Below are 20,555 nucleotides of genomic sequence, written 5' to 3' on the forward strand. Positions count from 1 at the left end.
TCTCCGTAGTGAGTACATTCCATCAGCTGTGTTAATATCAAATTTAGAAAATACTAACAATGAATATTTATGGTTACTTAAATGTGCAGTAAGTGATTTCTGAGAAACACTGTTAATATAAGAAATCAACCCAAAGAAACACACCCCTCCCTTCAATGCTCCGCCCCCAAAATGCACAAACACGATGAAAAATATAGTGAAGATGACAAACGGACGAACGACATGGAAGAACGAAAAATGAACATACACCTTTAAATAAAGTGTAACCAAATGCAATTTTGGGTTCCACATTATATTCAGTGTATTTAACTACACATAGTAGTTAAATACATTTCAATTATTTATTTGATACAATGCACTTATTGTGTACATACATGTTTTAAATGGTAAATGGACTGCATTTATATAGCGCTTTTAACAGACCTACGGCCATCCAAAGCGCTTTACATTTGCCTCACATTCACCCATTCATACACTCATTCACACACCGACGGCGGTGTCAGCCATGCAAGGCGCCATCCAGCTCGTCGGGAGCAGCTGGGGTTAGGTGTCTTGCTCATGGTCACCTCGGCACTTGGTCAGGTGGAACCGGGGATCGAACCACCAACCTTCCAGTTTGTAGACAACCTACATGAACCACTGAGCCACTGCCGCCTTTTACATTGTATATATAAAATGAATCTGTAATTTCACTGTTGACCATTCCCTTACACCTGGACCCACTCTTAAACCTAACCAAACCACCAAACCTGTTCCTAACCGTACCCGTATCCCACCTAAATATCAATACAACATGAACACAATATGTATGTTGAAACCCAATTTTGAAAGCCCTTTAAATCCAGAATTACTTTATTATTTCCGAATATCTTGTTCAAAATGCAGTGGCTTCTTAAACTTGACTAAATTGCATATGAACTTAGAGTATTGTTCTCCCAGAGTTCTTTGAGGAGTGTATCTGCGCTGCGGAGATCGAGGCCAAGTTACCGTCCATCATGAAGAATGCAGTCTATCTGCATAAAGCTGCTGCTCGGCGCATCAAAAGTTGCCGTATCCAGAGACGGGCCTCCAGACAGCACTGGTGTAAGTGTTACACGTACAGTAGATGCATGCATGCACATGATGAAATTATAACCTAAGTAGCTCCATTAGCCGCAACTCTATATTGAGGTAGTGTATGCATCTATGCTGGTGTTCTGAGTAATCTGCCATCCTGCCATTACCAGAAACGGCACTCCAATTGAGCAAAACTATAAAACTGGTGCCTTTTTTGGTTTGATTGGAGGAGATTGTTTTGTAAATATGTAAACATCCTATAAAATAATAGATTGTTTACATTTTTATTATAAATTAACATTAATAAATCCACAACAGAGAGTGAGAACACAAACACCAACAATGTTAACACAGAAAAAAGAACTAAGGAAACTGAGCGCTTAAATACACAAAGGAAGATAATTAACAAAACCGAGAAGAAAAAAAAAACATGGTAACAAACGAGAACTCGGGAAAATACTATGGCTGAATCCGAGATCGCCCCCTATTCCCTCAAATAGGGAATTATATGAGGGGACAGCCATTTGTAGTGGTGCCGAAACAATAGTGGTCGTTATTGAGTGCACTCATTCAATCCCACATTGCACCGCAATAACGAATGTACAGCTGATGTACATTCAACGGCTGCCTGAATTCACTCACTCGTTTTCATTCACTCCTTCAAGTGAACTGTATTAGTGGACTAATGTAGGGAATAGTGAATGAGGGTTTAGGGGGCGATTTCGGATTCAGCCTATGACTAGAGCCCTATTCGGACGGTAATTGTTTCTCACGTGGACGTCCGTAAAAAATACATTTGCATGCCACATCAGTTATCAAACTTGTGCTTTCTGATGGCGATTTATTCACGGTGGAGCAGTGAGTTTTGTGATCCGGGCACCTGGGAACGCACTGCTCACGTGGTCAATAACATGATTGTATGCTGTAAATAAAATATCATATGTTTGGTATAATAAGAATACATGCATATTTAATTTTATAATAGGAAAATAATATCCTAATTATTAATTAATTATTTAAATCTGTTTAAAAATAGGAAGATATATAGACGCACATTATAGTTAAAATGGTCTTGTATTTTATCTCTAAAAAGTAAACATGATGCTGTGGTTATTTTAACATCTATAATTGCTGCCGTAATAACGGCCCATTTCAAATGTTTACGTGCTTTTCTTCTTTTTATTTTTTGAGCGGTGATGAAATATATTGCTTGTAAATACTTGCCAGCATTTCAGTCATAAAAAATGTAGATCTTTAAAATGCATCCAAATGACAGCGAAGCACAACCGTACGGTGCTCTGCAGTGGTCAAAAAGGATATAAACAGTGACTTTTGAGGTGATATATTCTTGAAAACTCAGAGATGTGGATTAAGACGGCAATTAAATTATCACACAACCTCAGTGTTTGTCTAAAAACAGTAGGGAATTATTCTATAAAGACATTTATAATGTTACAAAAGATTTATATTTCAAATAAATGCTGCTTTTTAAAATGTCTATTCATCAAAGAATCCTGAAAATAAAAGTATCATAATTTTAATAATACATTTGCCGAACAGTTTTCAACATTTGATATTAAAAATAAATGTTTCTTGAGCACTAAATCAGCATTAGAATGATTTCTGAAGGATCATATTGGGTTTCCATGTTTAATGAGGACTTTCCATAGACATAATGATTTTTTATACTGTACAAATTGTATATTATATTCCCTAAACCTACCCATCACACAAAACTACAGACAGTTTTACATTTTCAAGAAGCATTTAGTATAATTTATAAGCTTTTTTCCTCATGGGTACCAAAAATGTCCCCACAAGGACAAGGATTTCAGATATTGCCATCTTTGTGGGGGACATTTTGTCCCCATAATGTGGTTTACCAGGACACACACACTCACAAGCATACACACGTCTGGTTTACTTTCTTTGTGGGGACTCTTCATTGACGTAATGTTTTTTTATACTGTCCCGACTGTATATTCTCTCCCCTTACACTAAACCTACCCATCACACAAAACTGCATCTTTACATTTATAAAAAGACTCTGTATGATTTATAAGCTTGTTTCCTCATGGGGTCATCAATTTAGGTCTCCACGAGAACCCATGAGTCAGTATGCATTCAGGTTTAAGTCCCCACCGGGATAGAAAAACATGAACACACACACACACACTCACTTGTATACTGTATGTGGTTTAAAGGGACTCTCCATAGGCGTAATGTTTTTTTATACTGTAAAAGCTGTATTCTATCCCCTTAAGCTAACTCTACCCCTAAACCTACCCAACACAGAAAACTTTTGGCATTTTTTTATTAAAAAAAAACACTGTTTAGTATATTTTTTAAGCCATTTGGTTAGCAAAGACAGAAATTGCCATGTAATACCCATGTCATTATAGACATTTGTGTCCTCATGAACAGTATATACAAGAAAACACACATTGTTACAGTTGTTATTACACGTGTGTATAATGAGAGAAACTAATGCTACACAACATGTGGAATGTCTCAAATTTTTAGGTTACATTTAACTTCTCAATCTAAATAAATTCAGTCCACCTCCTCATCATATGCTCCGCCCTCTTTTCCTCGGCAGTGAAGCACTCTCAATCATTTGCCTCCTCTCGCGGTGCCTCCTCCACCAGTCTTGAAGAGTTGAGAGAAACCGCCCGGCGTCTGACTTCAGACAGCTGTTTGAGACGGCGAGCCTACAAGATCATCACCCACCAGGAGACCGTTCAGTCTGAGGACTAACAGAACAACCTGGTGAAAGTTTAACCAATTTAACATGATTCAGTCAGAGGAAACTACAAATACAGTGTGTGCTGTCTTCTGTTGTCATACTTTTAACTGTGTACTTCAGTTGTACATGTATAACACTGTAGGATAATATAACTATGAAACGTCAAATGTTTGCTTTTAGTGAAAATAAAATAACTATAGTCCAACAATACAGCTTCTATGAAAATATTTCCTTCAAATTAAAATGTATCTGAAACCTAAGGAGCTTTGTTGAGCTACGCGGTAACTGTCAAAACTGGAACTTTTTAAAATGATTTTATATTTTTATCTTGGTATTTAGATATTTGGATCTTCGTTCCGAAAATATTTTTCCCATAGGGATTTATTTTTTAAAAGTCTCTTTAAGCGTTGAATCAAACAAACTAGCTAATCACAACAGTAGTAACTTTGAAGTAAAAAGTAAATTAAAATTTGGCCCAAAAAGGTACAAGATGGTATAGGCCTACTTAATGGCTTTAATGAGGGAAAGAACTACAATCCCATGAAGCATTGGTGTAAATTAAAAAAGCGAAAGAGACTTTTAGACCCCCCTTGAAAACAAGATGGTACATCTCAAGGGGATAATCCTAATAAATAAAACATTTAAACATACAACACTATATATAGTACCGGTCAAAAGTTTGAAAACATTTTTGTTTTCGTTCTCATCAAGCCTCAATTTATTTGATCAACGATACAGAAAAACTGTAATATTGGGAAATATTATTACAATTTAAAATAATTTTCTATTTTAATATTCTTTCAAATATAATTTATTTATGTAATGCAAAGCCGTCCGAAATCATTCTAATACTCTGATTTGATTCTCAATGATGTGTAAGTTATTATCAATGCTGGAAACAGTTGTGCTGCTTAATATTTTTTATATTGTGATACTTTTTTCAGGATTTATTGATAAAAAGTTAAAAAAGCATTGTATTCAAAATAGAAATCTTTTCTAACAATATAAATCTTAACTATTTTTTTATCAATTTAACACATCCTTGCTGAATAAAAGCAATAATTTAAAAATTACTGACCCCAAAATTTCAAACGGTAGTGTATCTTGGGTCCTACTTTATATTAGGTGGCCTTAACTACTATGTATTTACATTTTTTTTTTTAAAAGTACAATGTACTTATTGTGTTCATATTGTATTGCAAAACACTTTTGCTGATATTGAGGTGGGATATGGGTAAGTTAGGGACAGGTGTGGTGGTATGGGTAAGGTTAGGGTTAAGGACAGGTGTGGTGGTATGGGTAGGGTTAGGGACAAGTGTGGTGGTATGGGTAAGTTTAAGGGTAGGGTTAGGGACAGGTGTGGTGGTATGGGTAAGTTTAAGGGTAGGGTTAGGGACAGGTGTGGTGGTATGGGTAAGTTTAAGGGTAGGGTTAGGGACAGGTGTGGTGGTATGGGTAAGTTTAAGGGTAGGGTTAGGGACATGTGTGGTGGTATGGGTAAGTTTAGGGGTAGGGTTAGGGACAGGTGTGGTGGTATGGGTAAGTTTAAGGGTAGGGTTAAGGACAGGTGTGGTGGTATGGGTAAGTTTAAGGGTAGGGTTAGAGACAGGTGTGGTGGTATGGGTAAGTTTAAGGGTAGGGTTAGGGACAGGTGTGGTGGTATGGGTAAGTGTAAGGGTAGGGTTAGGGACAGGTGTGGTGGTATGGGTAGGGTTAGGGACAGGTGTGGTGGTATGGGTAAGTTTAAGGGTAGGGTTAGGGACAAGTGTGGTGGTATGGGTAAGTTTAAGGGTAGGGTTAGGGACAGGTGTGGTGGTGTGGGTAACTTTAAGGGTAGGGTTAGGGACAGGTGTGGTGGTATGGGTAAGTTTAAGGGTAGGGTTAGGGACAGGTGTGGTGGTATGGGTAAGTTTAAGGGTAGGGTTAGGGACAGGTGTGGTGGTATGGATAAGTTTAACGGTAGGGTTAGGGACATGTGTGGTGGTATGGGTAAGTTTAGGGGTAGGGTTAGGGACAGGTGTGGTGGTATGGGTAAGTTTAAGGGTAGGGTTAGGGACAGGTGTGGTGGTATGGGTAAGTTTAAGGGTAGAGTTAGGGACAGGTGTGGTGGTATGGGTAAGTTTAAGGGTAGAGTTAGGGACAGGTGTGGTGGTATGGGTAAGTTTAAGGGTAGAGTTAGGGACAGGTATGGTGGTATGGGTAAGTTTAAGGGTAGAGTTAGGGACAGGTGTGGTGGTATGGGTAAGTTTAAGGGTAGGGTTAGGGACATGTGTGGTGGTATGGGTAAGTTTAAGGTTAGGGTTAAGGACAGGTGTGGTTAGGGTTAGGTTAGGGTTAGGGTTGGGTAAGTTTAAGGGTATGGTTAGGGACAGGTATGGTGGTATGGGTAAGTTTAAGGGTAGGGTTAGGGACAGGTGTGGTGGTATGGGTAAGTTTAAGGGTAGGGTTAGGGACAGGTGTGGTGGTATGGGTAAGTTTAAGGGTAGGGTTAGGGACAAGTGTGGTGGTATGGGTAAGTTTAAGGGTAGGGTTAAGGACAGGTGTGGTGGTATGGGTAAGTTTAAGGGTAGGGTTAGGGACAGGTGTGGTGGTATGGGTAAGTTTAAGGGTAGGGTTAGGGACAGTTGTGGTGGTATGGGTAAGTTTAAGGGTAGGGTTAGGGACAGGTGTGGTGGTATGGGTAAGTTTAAAGGGTAGGGTTAGGGACAGGTTTGGTGGTATGGGTAAATTTAAGGGTAGGGTTAGGGACAGGTGTGGTGGTATGGGTAAGTTTAAGGGTAGGGTTTAGGACAGGTGTGGTGGTATGGGTAAGTTTAAGGGTAGGGTTAAGGACAGGTGTGGTGGTATGGGTAAGTTTAAGGGTAGGGTTAGGGACAGGTGTGGTGGTATGGGTAAGTTTAAGGGTAGGGTTAGGGACAGGTGTGGTGGTATGGGTAAGTTTAAGGGTAGGGTTAAGGACAGGTGTGGTGGTATGGGTAAGTTTAAGGGTAGGGTTAAGGACAGGTGTGGTGGTATGGGTAAGTTTAAGGGTAGGGTTAGGGACAGGTGTGGTGGTATGGGTAAGTTTAAGGGTAGGGTTAGGGACAGGTGTGGTGGTATGGGTAAGTTTAAGGGTAGGGTTAGGGACAGGTGTGGTGGTATGGGTAAGTTTAAGGGTAGGATTAGGGACAAGTGTGGTGGTATGGGTAAGTTTAAGGGTAGGGTTAAGGACAGGTGTGGTGGTATGGGTAAGTTTAAGGGTAGGGTTAAGGACAGGTGTGGTGGTATGGGTAAAATTAAGGGTAAGGTTAGGGACAGGTGTGGTGGTATGGGTAAGTTTAAGGGTAGGGTTGGGTGTAAGGGAAGGGTCAACAGTGTAATTATAAATATAACTACAGAAATTAATTACTGATGTAATCACATGCAGGTAATTTAAAAAAATTAAGTACAATGTAAAAACATGTATGTACACAATAAGTGCATTGTAATCAAATGAGCAATTTAAATGTTAGTACATAGTATTTAAGGCCACCTAATATAAAGTGGGTCTGTATCTTGTTTTAAATAAATGCTGTTCTTTTTTACATTTTATTCATCAAAGAATCCTGAAAAAAGTATCACAGGTTAAAAAATATTAAGCAGCACAACTGTTTCCAACATTGATAATAAATCAGCATATTACAAATATTTCTGAAGGATCATGTGATACTGAAGACTGGAGTAATTTGCTGAAAATTCAGCTTTGATCACAGGAATAAATTATATTTTAAAGTATATTAAAATTGAAAACCATTATTTTAAACTGTAATAATATTTCACCATGTTACAGATTTTTCTGTACTTTGATCAAATAAATGCAGGTTGATGAGCATACGATTTTCACATACATAAAACAACTAATATAAATTGTTTATTAATTTATTTTTTTAATATAGAATGCCATTTTCAAAACTGAATAATTGGTTCTCAAGTAAAATATCACCCTGCATGTTCCTCTTTAATAAACTACACATTTCTTTGCAGTAGGCTATGGAATGAGAAATAAAACATCTGCTGCCAACAGGAAACATATTTTCATTTAGATAATGAACAAAAGAATGGTACTGAGACAAAAATATAACACCTTGATAAGATATGCTACAATCATCTTTGCTGGCAAAATTTTCTGCAGCAAAACTAATAAGCAGAAATGTCAGTTTGAACCAATCAACATCTGTATTTTATTTACCTGTAGCTTGCTTCCCAGATAGGCCTAAAAAGCTCTGTTCAATGAATTACATTCAGAACTCTCTTTTGGTTATCTTCATTAAAACTGAGATATTTATGACTTATTAGCTACTATATTTAGGAATAATTGATTACTTGGTTACTATCCAGCACCACTATTTTGCTTCCATATAAAAGCCCTAAATTGAACCTGCTATACAATAATGTATACAAATGAAATGGTTTCTTCTGGCTTTTTATGCTTTTAAAAGTGCTGTTGTTGTGCCATCTGGATATGCTGGAAGTAAAATGGCTTCAGTGTTCATTAAACCTTCCAATTACATCATGCCTAGCTGAATCACTCAGAAAGGGAATAAGGCTCCGTAATCAAAGTGAAATGTCTTTTGCAGTCTGTCGGGGGTTCTTTTTTTACTGAATCAGGCTGCAGATGTCAAGATCATCTTCTCCACTCCCAAACCTGCATCAGAAGAGACAAAGCAGATAACAGTCTATTACTGCACAGAAGCTTTCTTATATCAAATAACTAATAAGTAAGCTTCAATACTTGTATAGTTTCATTTGAATTACAGAAAGTATTTAGAGGATTTAACCCTCTGGGGTTCTTCATTTATGGGTCACACTCAGGACCTTAGGGTAAAAAATGACCCGAAGGGCGGGATTAAGATAAAAAAAAAAATTGAGTAAAATCAATGAAATATATTTTTGTTCAATATTTTTTCTTTTCTTTTTTGGTGTTTTGAGATAATATTATGATTTATAATGAATATTTATGCAATAATTATGACCCATTTTTTCCCATTGAATATAATAAAAAAATTTATTTATTTATTTATTTTTTTTTTTTATTATTAAAGCTGTATTTCATTTTAGAGTCAAGCCTAGGCCTCATGAAAGCAATTTTTTTAATGAGATTGGTGCCATCCGGTGGACACATTGAGCATTTTTATCACGCAATAGCACATTTTTACGGATCTTGTGTTTTATAAAAAAAAATTTAAATCGTAGCTTCATCGGAATGGTCCAAAACTTAGTGACTTTATTGGTACTTGGTATATGAACACCCCAAAAAATTGGGGACAGGATTTGAAAAGTCTAAGTGGTCGTAAAAAAAAAATAGTCACACTCAGGACCTTTTTATACACACAAAAACACACGCACACACAAATTAACGCGTGCCATTCCAAAAGCTAATTGTGTTTTTTTGTGTGTGTGTGAGTTTTTTTGTCTGTTTTGCACTCTTGATGTTTTAGAGATTCACCCCTTCACTATTGAGTCCTTTTTTTCTGCATCCTGACTGATTTGTAGATTGTATACACAAAAAAACTCTGTATTTTCATATTTTTGCCAATTTCCCATTAATTTCCAATGGGGGTCATTTTTGACCCGAAGATCCTGAGTGTGACTATTCTTTTTACGACCACTTAGACTTTTCAAATCCTGTACCCAATTGTTTTGGGTGTTTCCGGACCATTTTCGGACCATTCCGATGAAGCTATGATGTTTTACATTTTTTATGTTAAAATATTTGCGTCAGAAATTACTGAAAAGCCCCAAAGGGTTAAAGGGATAGTTCACCCATACATTTTAATAAACAATAATGAACCTCACTGGTTCTTGCTGAAGCTCAATCGTGCTGTGTAACACAAGAATGAACCTCATTGGTTCTTGTTGAAGCTCAAATGTGCTGCATAACACAAGAATGAACCTCATTGGTTCTTGTTGAAGCTCAAATGTGCTGCATAACACAAGAATGAACCTCATTGGTTGTCGCACGTTAAGTGAAAATGCTTGATCTTTCGTTTGCACAACTGATGTGTGAGATGATGAATGTTGTATACGTGAATAAAAACCTAATTCAATCTGTTTATCATATAAAGCGATTGTGTCTCTTCAGAGAATTTGAACTAAACTGATTCATATGGATTTGTTTTTTACGATCTCTTTATGAACTTTTTGAAGCGTCAAAGAATTAAAATAATCTTCATTTGTGTTCTGAAGATGAACGAAAGTCCTGTGGGTTTGGAACGACGAGTAATTCATAACAGAATTTTCATTTTTGAGTAAACTTTCCATTTAAAGGCGATTCAACTGACCTCTTGAGGACAGTGATAGAAATATGTTGTGCAATTATCATATAAATAAATGCAATAATTATCTAAAGAGCCTGTATGTAGAAGCACTGAACAAATTTGCTATCCCTAGAATCCAGTTTTTGTCCATGTTGTTGACTGCTGTACAGCACAAGAACCCTGTGACAGATGGCTGCCGTGACAAACAGCACTGTGGGTTAAGCTCTCACAGGAATTGAAATGCCCACTGCAGTGCTTTTCTCAGATATCGACGTCAGCTCTCCTCCAATCCTGTCCTCTAGATGCGTACCAGAATGACATGGCAGTTTTAGTAACGTGTTTTCTGACTGGAGTCCTGTTTCTCACAAGTTCCCAAAAGTTTGACTATGCCTAATTAAGGTTAAAACGCAAATGCCTAGGTGTTGTGTAATATGAACAATCATTTTGCTTCGGTGCACTTTCATTATCATTACACAAGCAAATTATTTCAATGTGATGATAATGGACACGTGTTAACCTTCAATGTGCAGACAATGTTCGAAATGGCAAACTATTTCTACAATATGTAGTATGCATCCTGTGCATAGTATGCAAAAATGTTCCCAAAATGTGCAGTACACAACAAACATACTGCACAGAACACCATATCCCACAATGCAAAGCTCTCCACTTTCTCTGTTTTTAGTCTTATTGGACTGTCACAAGTTGACATTGTAACTGAAAATAATCATATTTATTTCCAAGATTATGATTGGATGGTCCTCACAACATGTGATGAGATCATGTCATGTTACAATAATGTACCCCTCAGAAATAATTAATACCTATTTGCCAATTCATAGTTTTCAGTTTGACTCGGAGCCCTGGAGGTCAAAACAGCCATAGAACTGTAGCACAAGCCTGTCAATTTTCCATCTCAAAAACACGTGAGCAAGATGCAAGTTTTGGGCACTTGATTCATATACAGCACCTGCTGCTTCAGTCTTTCAATTACTAAAAACAACGGATCGTTCTAAAACGCCCTAAAGGGATAGTTCACCCAAAAATGAAAATTAGCCCATAATTTACTCACCCCCAAGTCATCCTAGGTGTATATGACATTCTTCTTTCAGACGAATAAAATCGGAGTTACATTACAAAAGTCCAGGCTAATCCAAGTATTAGAATTGGATTCATATTTGCTCTGTTTTTGAAGTCCATAAAAAGGGATAACTGATAACTGTCAAATAACTGCTCCACACTGCTCTGGGGTGTTAATAAAGGCCTTCTGAAGCGAATCGACGCGTTTGTGTAAGAAAAATATTCATATTTAAAACTTTATCAAGTAAACTTTCGGCCGACCGTTATTTGACGGACAGATGCACTTTTTATGGACTTCAAAAACAGAGCAATTGTTTGCAACTATTGAGCGCTCCATGAACCACGTGACCAAAAAGTGTCGCAACTCTCTTTTTCTATGGCTCTGAACTATCCTAATAGAGATATGGGGGGGGGGGGGGGGGTATTTTGCAAAATTCCAAGCTCGGAGCCCTTTTCTCGGACAGCACGCCAAATAAGCATACATTTTATTCTTTCTGATTATTTCTAAGTGTGAACTTGTGAAATAATGGTTTTCGATGAAAAAAAAAACGGTTAATGAGAAACCTTGTGTTGCATTCATATTCTGTGTTCATCTGTACAAAGTATGCATCGTCAATAAGATGTTGAATTTGGTCTTTTAATATCCCTCACTGCGTCCCAATTCGCATACTATTTCTACTAAATATTCGAAAATAGAATTAGTATGTCCCAAATCGTAGTATGTTGAAAAGAGTGTTCCAAAGATACCCGGATGGTCTACTATTTCCGGTCAGAAATGGAAGTGCAGATCAATGCACACTCTAACGGCTGATATTGCCCACAACCCATTGCGAGATGGACGAGGATTCGATTAGAACTACAAAAGGATAAATAGAGTTACAAAAACTACAAACATGACGGATGTGCGAGTCCGACGGTTAAGTAGAGAGGGTTAGATAAAGGGGTTTGAGTGATCAATTATCAATATTTAACCTGACGAAAAGATATTTATTCAATGTAATCCACATTATATTTCACCTGCAGCAGCATTGTGAACTCTTGTAATGATACTTTTGGCCATTAACTTTTAAATGCATCATTATATTTAAATTGCAAACACATGAGGGGAGTCTCTGCATTAAAAACCCATGAATAGCAGATCAACGTGCTACTACATTTCCCTCCGATACGGTAGGAAATTAAACTGAATGTGGAGGATTTGAACAGTGACGATGATTGACAGGGCAGTTTAAACAGTGGCAGGATGCACGTAACTAAGCGTCAGAGTCCGTTATAGATGACGAAGTAGTATGTCCCAAAGCTTGCATACTCTTCTGCTACACACTCAAAAGTATGTACTTTTTCTTCACAAAAAGAGTACATACTTCTAGGTTGTAGTATAAGTAGGCGAATTGGGACGCAGCAAAGGTCTTACTCTATTAGTACTTATGACAAACCTGGTAAAAATGACTGGCAGGCAATGGAGGAAAGCCTTGTTTTGCCCTCCAGGTGGGCGTTCCTATAAGCGTGTGGAGACACGTCTATGAATTGTATTCAGTGATCAATTATTTCTGAATAATGACTATTGATGGAGTTCATGGATTGTGTGCGTTTGTTCATCATGTCAGGGTTTATTTCGCAAAAATGACTGGATGATGACTGCATTACCCCATACATGATGCCTACTGCTTCATTTACTATTTTTTAAAAGGTATATAGTGCACAGTAAATAGCAAGCCATCATTCCATTCTGAACATGTCATATACAGAAGGAAAGAAGAATGAAGCTTGTGAAGGAAAAAGAACTTAACACACCTGAAGGAATGCAGGGGATGTCAGTGTGGATTTGAGCCCTGATTGGTCGGTTGCTGACCAAAGACTCCTGTGCTTCATCAGCAGTTACGCTGGGCTGAGATCATTCTTTTTCATGTCCTGACTCAAGGTTGTAATGCTGGGTCAGCATTTCGCCAGAGTTTGGTTTACACACATCAAGTTGTGGCTCAGCCTGCTATGGCCTTGAGTCTCCCTCGAAAGATTAACTTTGGAAGAAGCATCCCGTCCCCTTTTCTTTTTCTTCTTCCAAGAAATAAAGCCACCCTTAGAAAGAAGCCATCACTGTTGCCATAGTGCCAAACGTCCTTGTAAACAATGAACTCTTTATATACAGCTCTCAAAGCAACACGGCTGCCAAGTTACAAAAAAACAATCATGCCCCTACATACTGTATGATCATCCACACATAAGCACAACGTTCTCAGATTGACATTTAAAAGATATAAATACAGAAAAATATTTCTTTAGATGGCATGATGAAAATGATCCAGCATCAGGAATAATGAATCTTTAGGTAAAACACTTGAGGGCATGACCATCAATATTGTTGCTGTAGTTTGGTGATGAGGCTAGCATGTAGGCTCAAAGCACAACTTATTTGGAGACAGATGTGCATGGAAAGAGCAAGTAAGTTGCACAGTTGAAGTGCTCACTTCTCAACTAAATTTGCATTTAACTGAGCCTCCAGGGCCATCTTGTCAAAGGTGCGCATGTTTGTCTCTTCACGAACACGATCTCGCACATGGAAAGATGCACGGGCCACGGATCGGGCACTTTCCAACACTGCGCGTTTTTCTCTGAAAATCTGTTCACTCTTTTCCAGCTTGCGCTCAATGGACTGCAACAATTCTAGCCGGCGCTGTTTCTCCTCATCCTCCACACGTTGGCGGTTTAGCCTCTGAAGTCGTTCTTTTTCCTGCCTGCTTTGCCCCGCACGTTGGGCCTTCTCCCGCGCCCGCTCTTCGGCCACTTGGGCGGCTTGTTGTGTTCGTCTTTCAGCTTCCCTAGCCTTTGCCTCCATCTGTTCCTTCTGCTGTTGCTCACGCCGCTCAGCGGCCCGTCTTGCTTTCTGGATCTGCTTCTCTTCTCGCTTAGCTTTCTCCTTTAACTCTTGCCCGCGTTTTTCTTGTATCTGCTCATAGTTCTCCAAAGACCTACTCAGCTTCTCGTTGGCTGTTCTCCGTGCTTCTTCGCGCTCATCTGTTTCACGACGCGCGATCTCTTGGATAAGAGCTGCATGGCGCCTCTTCTCGGCACGGTTGAGTCCACGACGCTCCTCTTGTATTTGGTGCTCTCGCTCCTGCCGCTTTAGCTCGGCAATGGTCAGTTTCTCCTTGAGGAGCAGTTTCTCTTGCTCAAGAACGGCAGTTCGTTCCTCCTCCAGAGCTTTAAGGTTCTGCTCTTGTAACGCCTTCTTGTGTTTCTCCTCACGAGACGCCTGCTGCAGTTTCTGCAACCGGCTGCGTTCTTGTTGCTCAGCCAATTCCCTCCAACGCTCCTCGCTTTCCACTGCTTGGCGGAGTTTGGCTTCTGCAGTCTCTCGCTCCTGCTGGTTTAGCCAGCGCTGGCGGGTAGAAACTTGCGACTGCCATGCACGTTGGCATTGCTGCACGGCTCTCTGTTTCTCCCGCTCTTCCCGTTCCCGTCGGAGTTCCTCTAGCCTCTTCTCACTGTCCCATTGCAGGTGTGCTACGTAGCGCGTCTGGCTCATTATGTCCTCCTCTTGGTACCTGGCTAACATTAATGCGGCAATCTTTCGGTCACGCTCTGGAACGGCTTTAAGTCCTCTGCGTTTCACCTCCTTCACAATGCGCTCCACTTTTTGCATAGTCTGTGGAGAGTGGCTAAGGTCTCCCAAGCTCAAACTGCGACCCATCAGCGAGTTAAAGGTAGCTAAAGTGCGGGCACGAGGGCTTGATGTCTTAGCCCAGTGATCTCTTGCCCCTTCCCAGCTATAGGACGAGGAAGCAGACTCAGAGGAGGTACATGTGGTAGTTGTGGTGTTCGTTGTTGAAGCAGTCGAGGAACAAAACGTGTCACGCCTTCGTTGCAAAGACTCCAGCGAGTGACTTCTGCATCTAACCTTTGATTTGGAGATGACGTGTCCATTATGCTGTGCAAACGTACTTGTGATGCCATTGGCAGGACTTTGGACAGCCGATTTTGACACTATTGGGGCAAGTGAAGTAGATGTCCTTGCAAAAGAAGAAGGTTTTTGTATTGATCTGGGGAAGGTATTTGGAGCCTTTGTAGGAGTACTGAAAGTTTTTTTTGTGGCCTGACCTCCTGGAGCTGAATGAATTGATCGTTGGATTATAGAAGGTTTTGAACCTTGAGTTTTCCCCCCAGATTCTACTTCAAGGGACTTGGGCTTTTTTGCAGATGCCCCTTTAGCAGTAGGAGCAGAGTTCATTGGATTGGCTTTAGAGACCGAAGAAGAGCTGGATGTGGACACCGTAGTAACCAGCCCTGATCCCGCTGTCATGCTTTTAGGAGTAGTTGATGCAGATGTTTTTTTGGGTGCACCGCTGCAGGTAGGTGCTTGATTTGTTAAACTATGGTTATTATAAGCATTTACAGTTTCCTGTGGCTTCTCTGAAGCCAGCGGACCACCATTATTGTTGAGAGCTGCTTGCAGAATTCGCCTCTTCTCCTCTCTGATAATTCGCTCTCTCTCCTCTCTGCAGTTTCGGAGTTTAGCATGTCTATCCCTCTCATATATCTCAAACATTCCTGTGGCGACACGCATACTGCGGCCGGGCGCCTCACGGGCAAAATCAGACAGTGGACGAGACAGAAGTTCCACTGGTTTCACTCCACACCTTGCGCATGCCTCGAGAGAGCGAGGGCTTGTCAGTACATACCGACTGCCTTCTGCAGCTGGCGATTCAAAATTGTAAAGGTCCAGATGTAGTTTTACCTCTTCTGGTTGACTGTTTTGCTGCTGGCATGGTTCTTGAGAGCTCGGTACAGGTTCAGTACTGGGCTCTGTCTGTGGACTGGAATCCACACTAACGTCTTTCTCTCTATCATCACCTGGCTCAGGTAGACATGGGGCTTCAGAGGCAGCAGCTGGGCTTTCAAACTGGGCTCCTCTGAATTTACTCTGGTCATCGGGTTCCAATGGGTCCACCATGGTTCACTTTACAAAGAAACAGAAGACAAAAAGAATCAATTCTGCAGTGTTTCAATGACGGTGCTGGATAACCCACACAGATTTTCTAGAGTGGAATCAGGGATTATTATGTTCTGCATAGAGATCAAGGCTTAAGAGTGCTATCTAAGGTTGAGGGACGCCATAAAGCTTGCACATGCATGCATGTTTTTTATGCTCTGCTTCTGTATGTGATGACGGTTCCAGCCTTAGGGCAATTAAATAAGGTTACATGCATGGTGAGCAATATTAAAGAACTCATGCAGTTGCTATTTTTGGAGTCTGTGATTCAGATGCAATCATGCATGTATGTAAAACCATTTCAATATGCATCATGTCTGCATCTATCTATCTATCTATCTATCTATCTATCTATCTATCTATCTATCTATCTATCTATCTATCTATCTATCTATCTATCTATCTATCTGTCTGCCTCTAAACCTAATTAACACAGTTACTCACTCCAAAACAAAATTGTCACAATTTTGTTATTTTTTAAATGTCATATTTCATATTTTTATGCATGAGAATTATGTCTTGTTTCGGTCACTCCTTCACATTAGTGACACAGAGGCCATCTATAGCTCAAGCTTCGATAAACAGCCTAGTTTTATAGGCCCTAAAAAGACAGATGTTGTTTGTACAGTAAAGAAACACTGACTTTAAAGAAGACATAAGCTACTGCATAAGCACGACTCATCTCCAAGCACAAATGCACGCAGCATCTCGCTTCTCAGACGGTTTCCAGAGCAGATGTTTTGATTTTACATATGCGGACGCAATAATATCTGATTACATGAATGCGCTAAAATCACTTAGCCACAAGAACACAGCGCACGACGATATTGTAAACAAATCATGATAATAAAAACGAGTCTTACCGCTGTCATTCAGAGGGGATCATGTAGCTGATATTTCCTCTCTTCCTCATAAAATGTGTTTGTGGTCGGTTCTCGTCTCGTCCTTTCCCTCAGCAGTCAGTCTCCACCTGCTGTTTGACACTCGCATCCTCGGCCCTGAAGCATCAATGCTCCGCCTCCGTGTGACTGCGCTCTAAAAAATATCGTAAATATCCAGCCCTTTGTCCCTTCATTTTATGACCATATGAACGGAGCACGAGTGATTCTGCGATGCTGTCATGATGGATGGCCATGTGTAATTTTATGTATGCATATTGCTGTTGTTGACACTTTAAACTCGGACTTGAAATGGATATAGATATGTAACGTTAATAGTAGCTTAATGCTAAAAATATATTTTTTTTGATTAATATTAGCCTGTAATTATTAAAAAATAAAAAAATATTTTTCAAATGCTACTTCACATGAATTCAGCAGTGATTATTTTGGAGAAAAGGGGTTCTGACAGCGGCACTGTTCAATGCTGTAATAAGTATATGTATACACTAGAGGGCGCACTATGCACAAAGATAATGTGCCTGAGGAAATCCAAAGTGTCCAAATGTCTTTGAAAAGCATCTGCATTGTTTTATTATTTCAAATGTTTTGCTTGAAAGTTGAATGCTGCTTGGTTAGATAGTTTATCTAATACAATCCTCTGTTAACATTTACTGCATTAACTTAAAACTAACAATGAGCAATATTTTTTACAGCATTTATTAACCTTTGTTAATGTTAGTTTATAAACATGTTCATGTTAGCTCGCAGTGTAAGCTTATTGTAAAATCTATAAATCTCTTTAATAGATGGAAGATGAGAAGATAACACACGACCTGCTGGTCGTAGAGCAGGGGAAAGCTGAGAAATCAAACAGAGATGGATGAAGTGAAGATGATTAGTGGTTGCTCTACAGCTTTGTCAAAACAAACGTCCAAGTATTTAATCATATACTTGTAAGACGGCCAATGAAAATAACTTTCCACTCATATGCTTTCATGAATGTCCATTATATTATATTGTAGGCTATAATTGTGTTGTCGTTGTGTAAAAAACAGAAACTGCAATAGTAGGCCTACTGCAGTGACCTTTTGTATGTGAGGATGCACAATTCATATTTTTGACAACTAGTAATATGACGATCAAATACTGTAAATAAAGCACAATATATATATATATATATATATATATATATATATATATATATATATATATATATATATATATATATATATATATATATATATATATATATATATATATATATATATATATATATATATATATATATATATATATATATATATATATATATATATATATATATATATATATATATATATATATATATATATATATATATATATATATATATATTAATTTATATATACAGTGGGGAGGGGAGAACAAGTATTTGATACACTGCCGATTTTGCAGGTTTTCCTACTTACAAAGCATGTAGAAGTCTGTAATTTTTATCATAGGTACACTTCAACTGTGAGAGACGGAATCCAGAAAATCACATTGTATGATTTTTAAGTAATTAATTTGCATTTTATTGCATGACATAATTATTTGATCACTACCAACCTCTGGAGAATTCTGGCTCTCACAGACCTGTTTTTTCTTAAAGTTTTTTCTTTAAGAAGCCCTCCTGTTCTCCACTTACCTGTATAAAATCCACCTGTCCACACACTCAATCAAACAGACTCCAACCTCTCCACAATGGCCAAGACCAGAGAGCTGTGTAAGGACATCAGGGATAAAATTGTCGACCTGCACAAGGCTGGGAAGGGCTATAGCACAAAAGGTAAGCAGCTTGGTGAGAAGGCAACAACTGTTGGCACAATTATTAGAAAATAGAAGAAGTTCAAGATGACAGTCAATCTCCCTCGGTCTGGGGCGCCATGCAAGATCTCACCTAGTGGGGCATCAATGATCATGAGGAAGGTGAGGGATCAGCCCAGAACTACACGGCAGGACCTGGCCAATGACCTGAAGAGAGCTGGGACCACAGTCTCAAAGAAAACCATTAGTAACACACTACGCCGTCATGGATTAAAATCCTGCAGCGCACGCAAGGTCCCCCTGCTCAAGCCAGCGCTTGTCCAGGCCCGTCTGAAGTTTGCCAATGACCATCTGGATGATCCAGAGGAGGAATGGGAGAAGGTCATGTGGTCTGATGAGACAAATAGAGCTTTTTGGTCTAAACTCCACTCGCCGTGTTTGGAGGAAGAAGAAGGATGAATGCAACCCCAAGAACACCATCCCAACCGTGAAGCATGGAGGTGGAAACATGTATCACAAGATCTTGGCCAACAACCTCCTTCCCTCAGTAAGAGCATTGAAGATGGGTTGCCAGACCTGAACCCGATAGAAAGTCTTTGGAGGCAGCTGAAAGTCCGTATTGCCCAGCGACAGCCCCACAAACCTGAAGGATCTGGAGAAGGTCTGTATGGAGGAGTGGGCCAGAATCCCTGCTGCAGTGTGTGCAAACCTGGTCAAGAACTACAGGAAACGTATGATCTCTGTAATAGCAAACAAAGGTTTCTGTACCAAATAAGTTCTGCTTTTCTGATGTATCAAATACTTATGCCATGCAATAAAATGCAAATTAATTACTTAAAAATGATACAATGTGATTTTCTGGATTTTTGATTCTGTCTCTCACAGTTGAAGAGTACCTATGATAAAATTACAGACTTCTACATGCTTTGTAAGTGGGCAAACCTGCAAAATCGGCAGTGTATCAAATACTTGTTCTCCCCATATATATATATATATATTGTTAGCACCGATTTTCATTCAACATATCATGTGACCCAGACATTTTTCAGAAATTAACTTTTTTGTTATAAAAGAAATAACATGAAATAAAAATGTTTCACTTTTGAGTTAACTAGTCCTCAAAATGTAACTTTTAAGATTTTCAACCTGCTTTGTATTGTTACAATGCCTATAGTAGCTATATGTACTAAATTAATGTTTACTCGTTCTCTGTGTTACATGGGAGTAATTCACGTTTATTTCTTAGCAAACGTCTGCCGGATGATGTGTTTTGACAGCAGGGCTTTTGTGAAAACTACAGATTATACTTCCTCATTTTTGCATTCCCGCTTACAGACAGTCGGATTGACAGAGGGTTATTAACAGAACAGTAATTGTAAGAGTAGGTTCATCACTAAAGTATGGTTAAAACCATATGGGCCTCTATGAAAACAACTTTCTTACCTGTACGTGACAGCATTTTGCTTTGGAACTGAAAGAACAGCAATTTCTTAAATTTTTCCCCTCCATTTTGCATAAAACACTGTGTTCATGGTCATCAGCTTGAAACGTTGACTACAAGCACTGAGGGTTATTAGATTTTCCATTCCATTATTCTCTTCGTATTTACGATTCTTTGTAGCTTTTAGTCGCTGCCTACAACACGCTGGATCCTTCACTGGAAACACAAAGTTACTCACACCTGCTAAACCTTCTCTCTTTGAATTCTTGCACCTGCGAACAATACATGTCGACATCCTCATGAC

General features: G+C 39.1%; 2 protein-coding genes across 2 annotated transcripts in view; one reads left to right on the top strand and one right to left on the bottom strand.

Annotated features, from left to right (window-relative positions):
* plekhd1 (pleckstrin homology domain containing, family D (with coiled-coil domains) member 1) overlaps window positions 1-4,060 on the top strand; it is a 13,467-nt gene extending 9,407 nt beyond the window's left edge. Inside the window, exons 11-13 of the mRNA XM_079833881.1 lie at window positions 1-8; window positions 940-1,083; window positions 3,656-4,060. The exon at window positions 1-8 is cut by the window's left edge and continues 137 nt beyond it. Coding sequence (XP_079690007.1) covers window positions 1-8; window positions 940-1,083; window positions 3,656-3,813 — 310 coding nt within the window. The 3' untranslated portion in view covers window positions 3,814-4,060. The remainder of the gene's footprint in view (window positions 9-939; window positions 1,084-3,655) is intronic.
* Window positions 4,061-7,709: 3,649 nt separating this feature from the next.
* ccdc177 (coiled-coil domain containing 177) lies at window positions 7,710-17,170 on the bottom strand. Its single transcript, XM_079832522.1, has 3 exons — window positions 17,008-17,170; window positions 12,952-16,111; window positions 7,710-8,465 (listed from the first exon to the last, which is right to left on the bottom strand). Exon 2 carries the CDS (start codon window positions 16,103-16,105, stop codon window positions 13,619-13,621), a length of 2,487 nt encoding a protein of 828 aa, XP_079688648.1. The 5' UTR covers window positions 16,106-16,111; window positions 17,008-17,170; the 3' UTR covers window positions 7,710-8,465; window positions 12,952-13,618.
* Window positions 17,171-20,555: the final 3,385 nt, after the last annotated feature.

Source organism: Gobio gobio, assembly GCF_949357685.1.
Source record: "Gobio gobio genome assembly, chromosome: 13".
NCBI lineage: Eukaryota > Metazoa > Chordata > Actinopteri > Cypriniformes > Gobionidae > Gobio > Gobio gobio.

Bases quoted from the DNA above. Each gene is read 5' to 3' on its own strand.
- ccdc177 (XM_079832522.1), bottom strand. From the start codon at position 16,105: ATGGTGGACCCATTGGAACCCGATGACCAGAGTAAATTCAGAGGAGCC.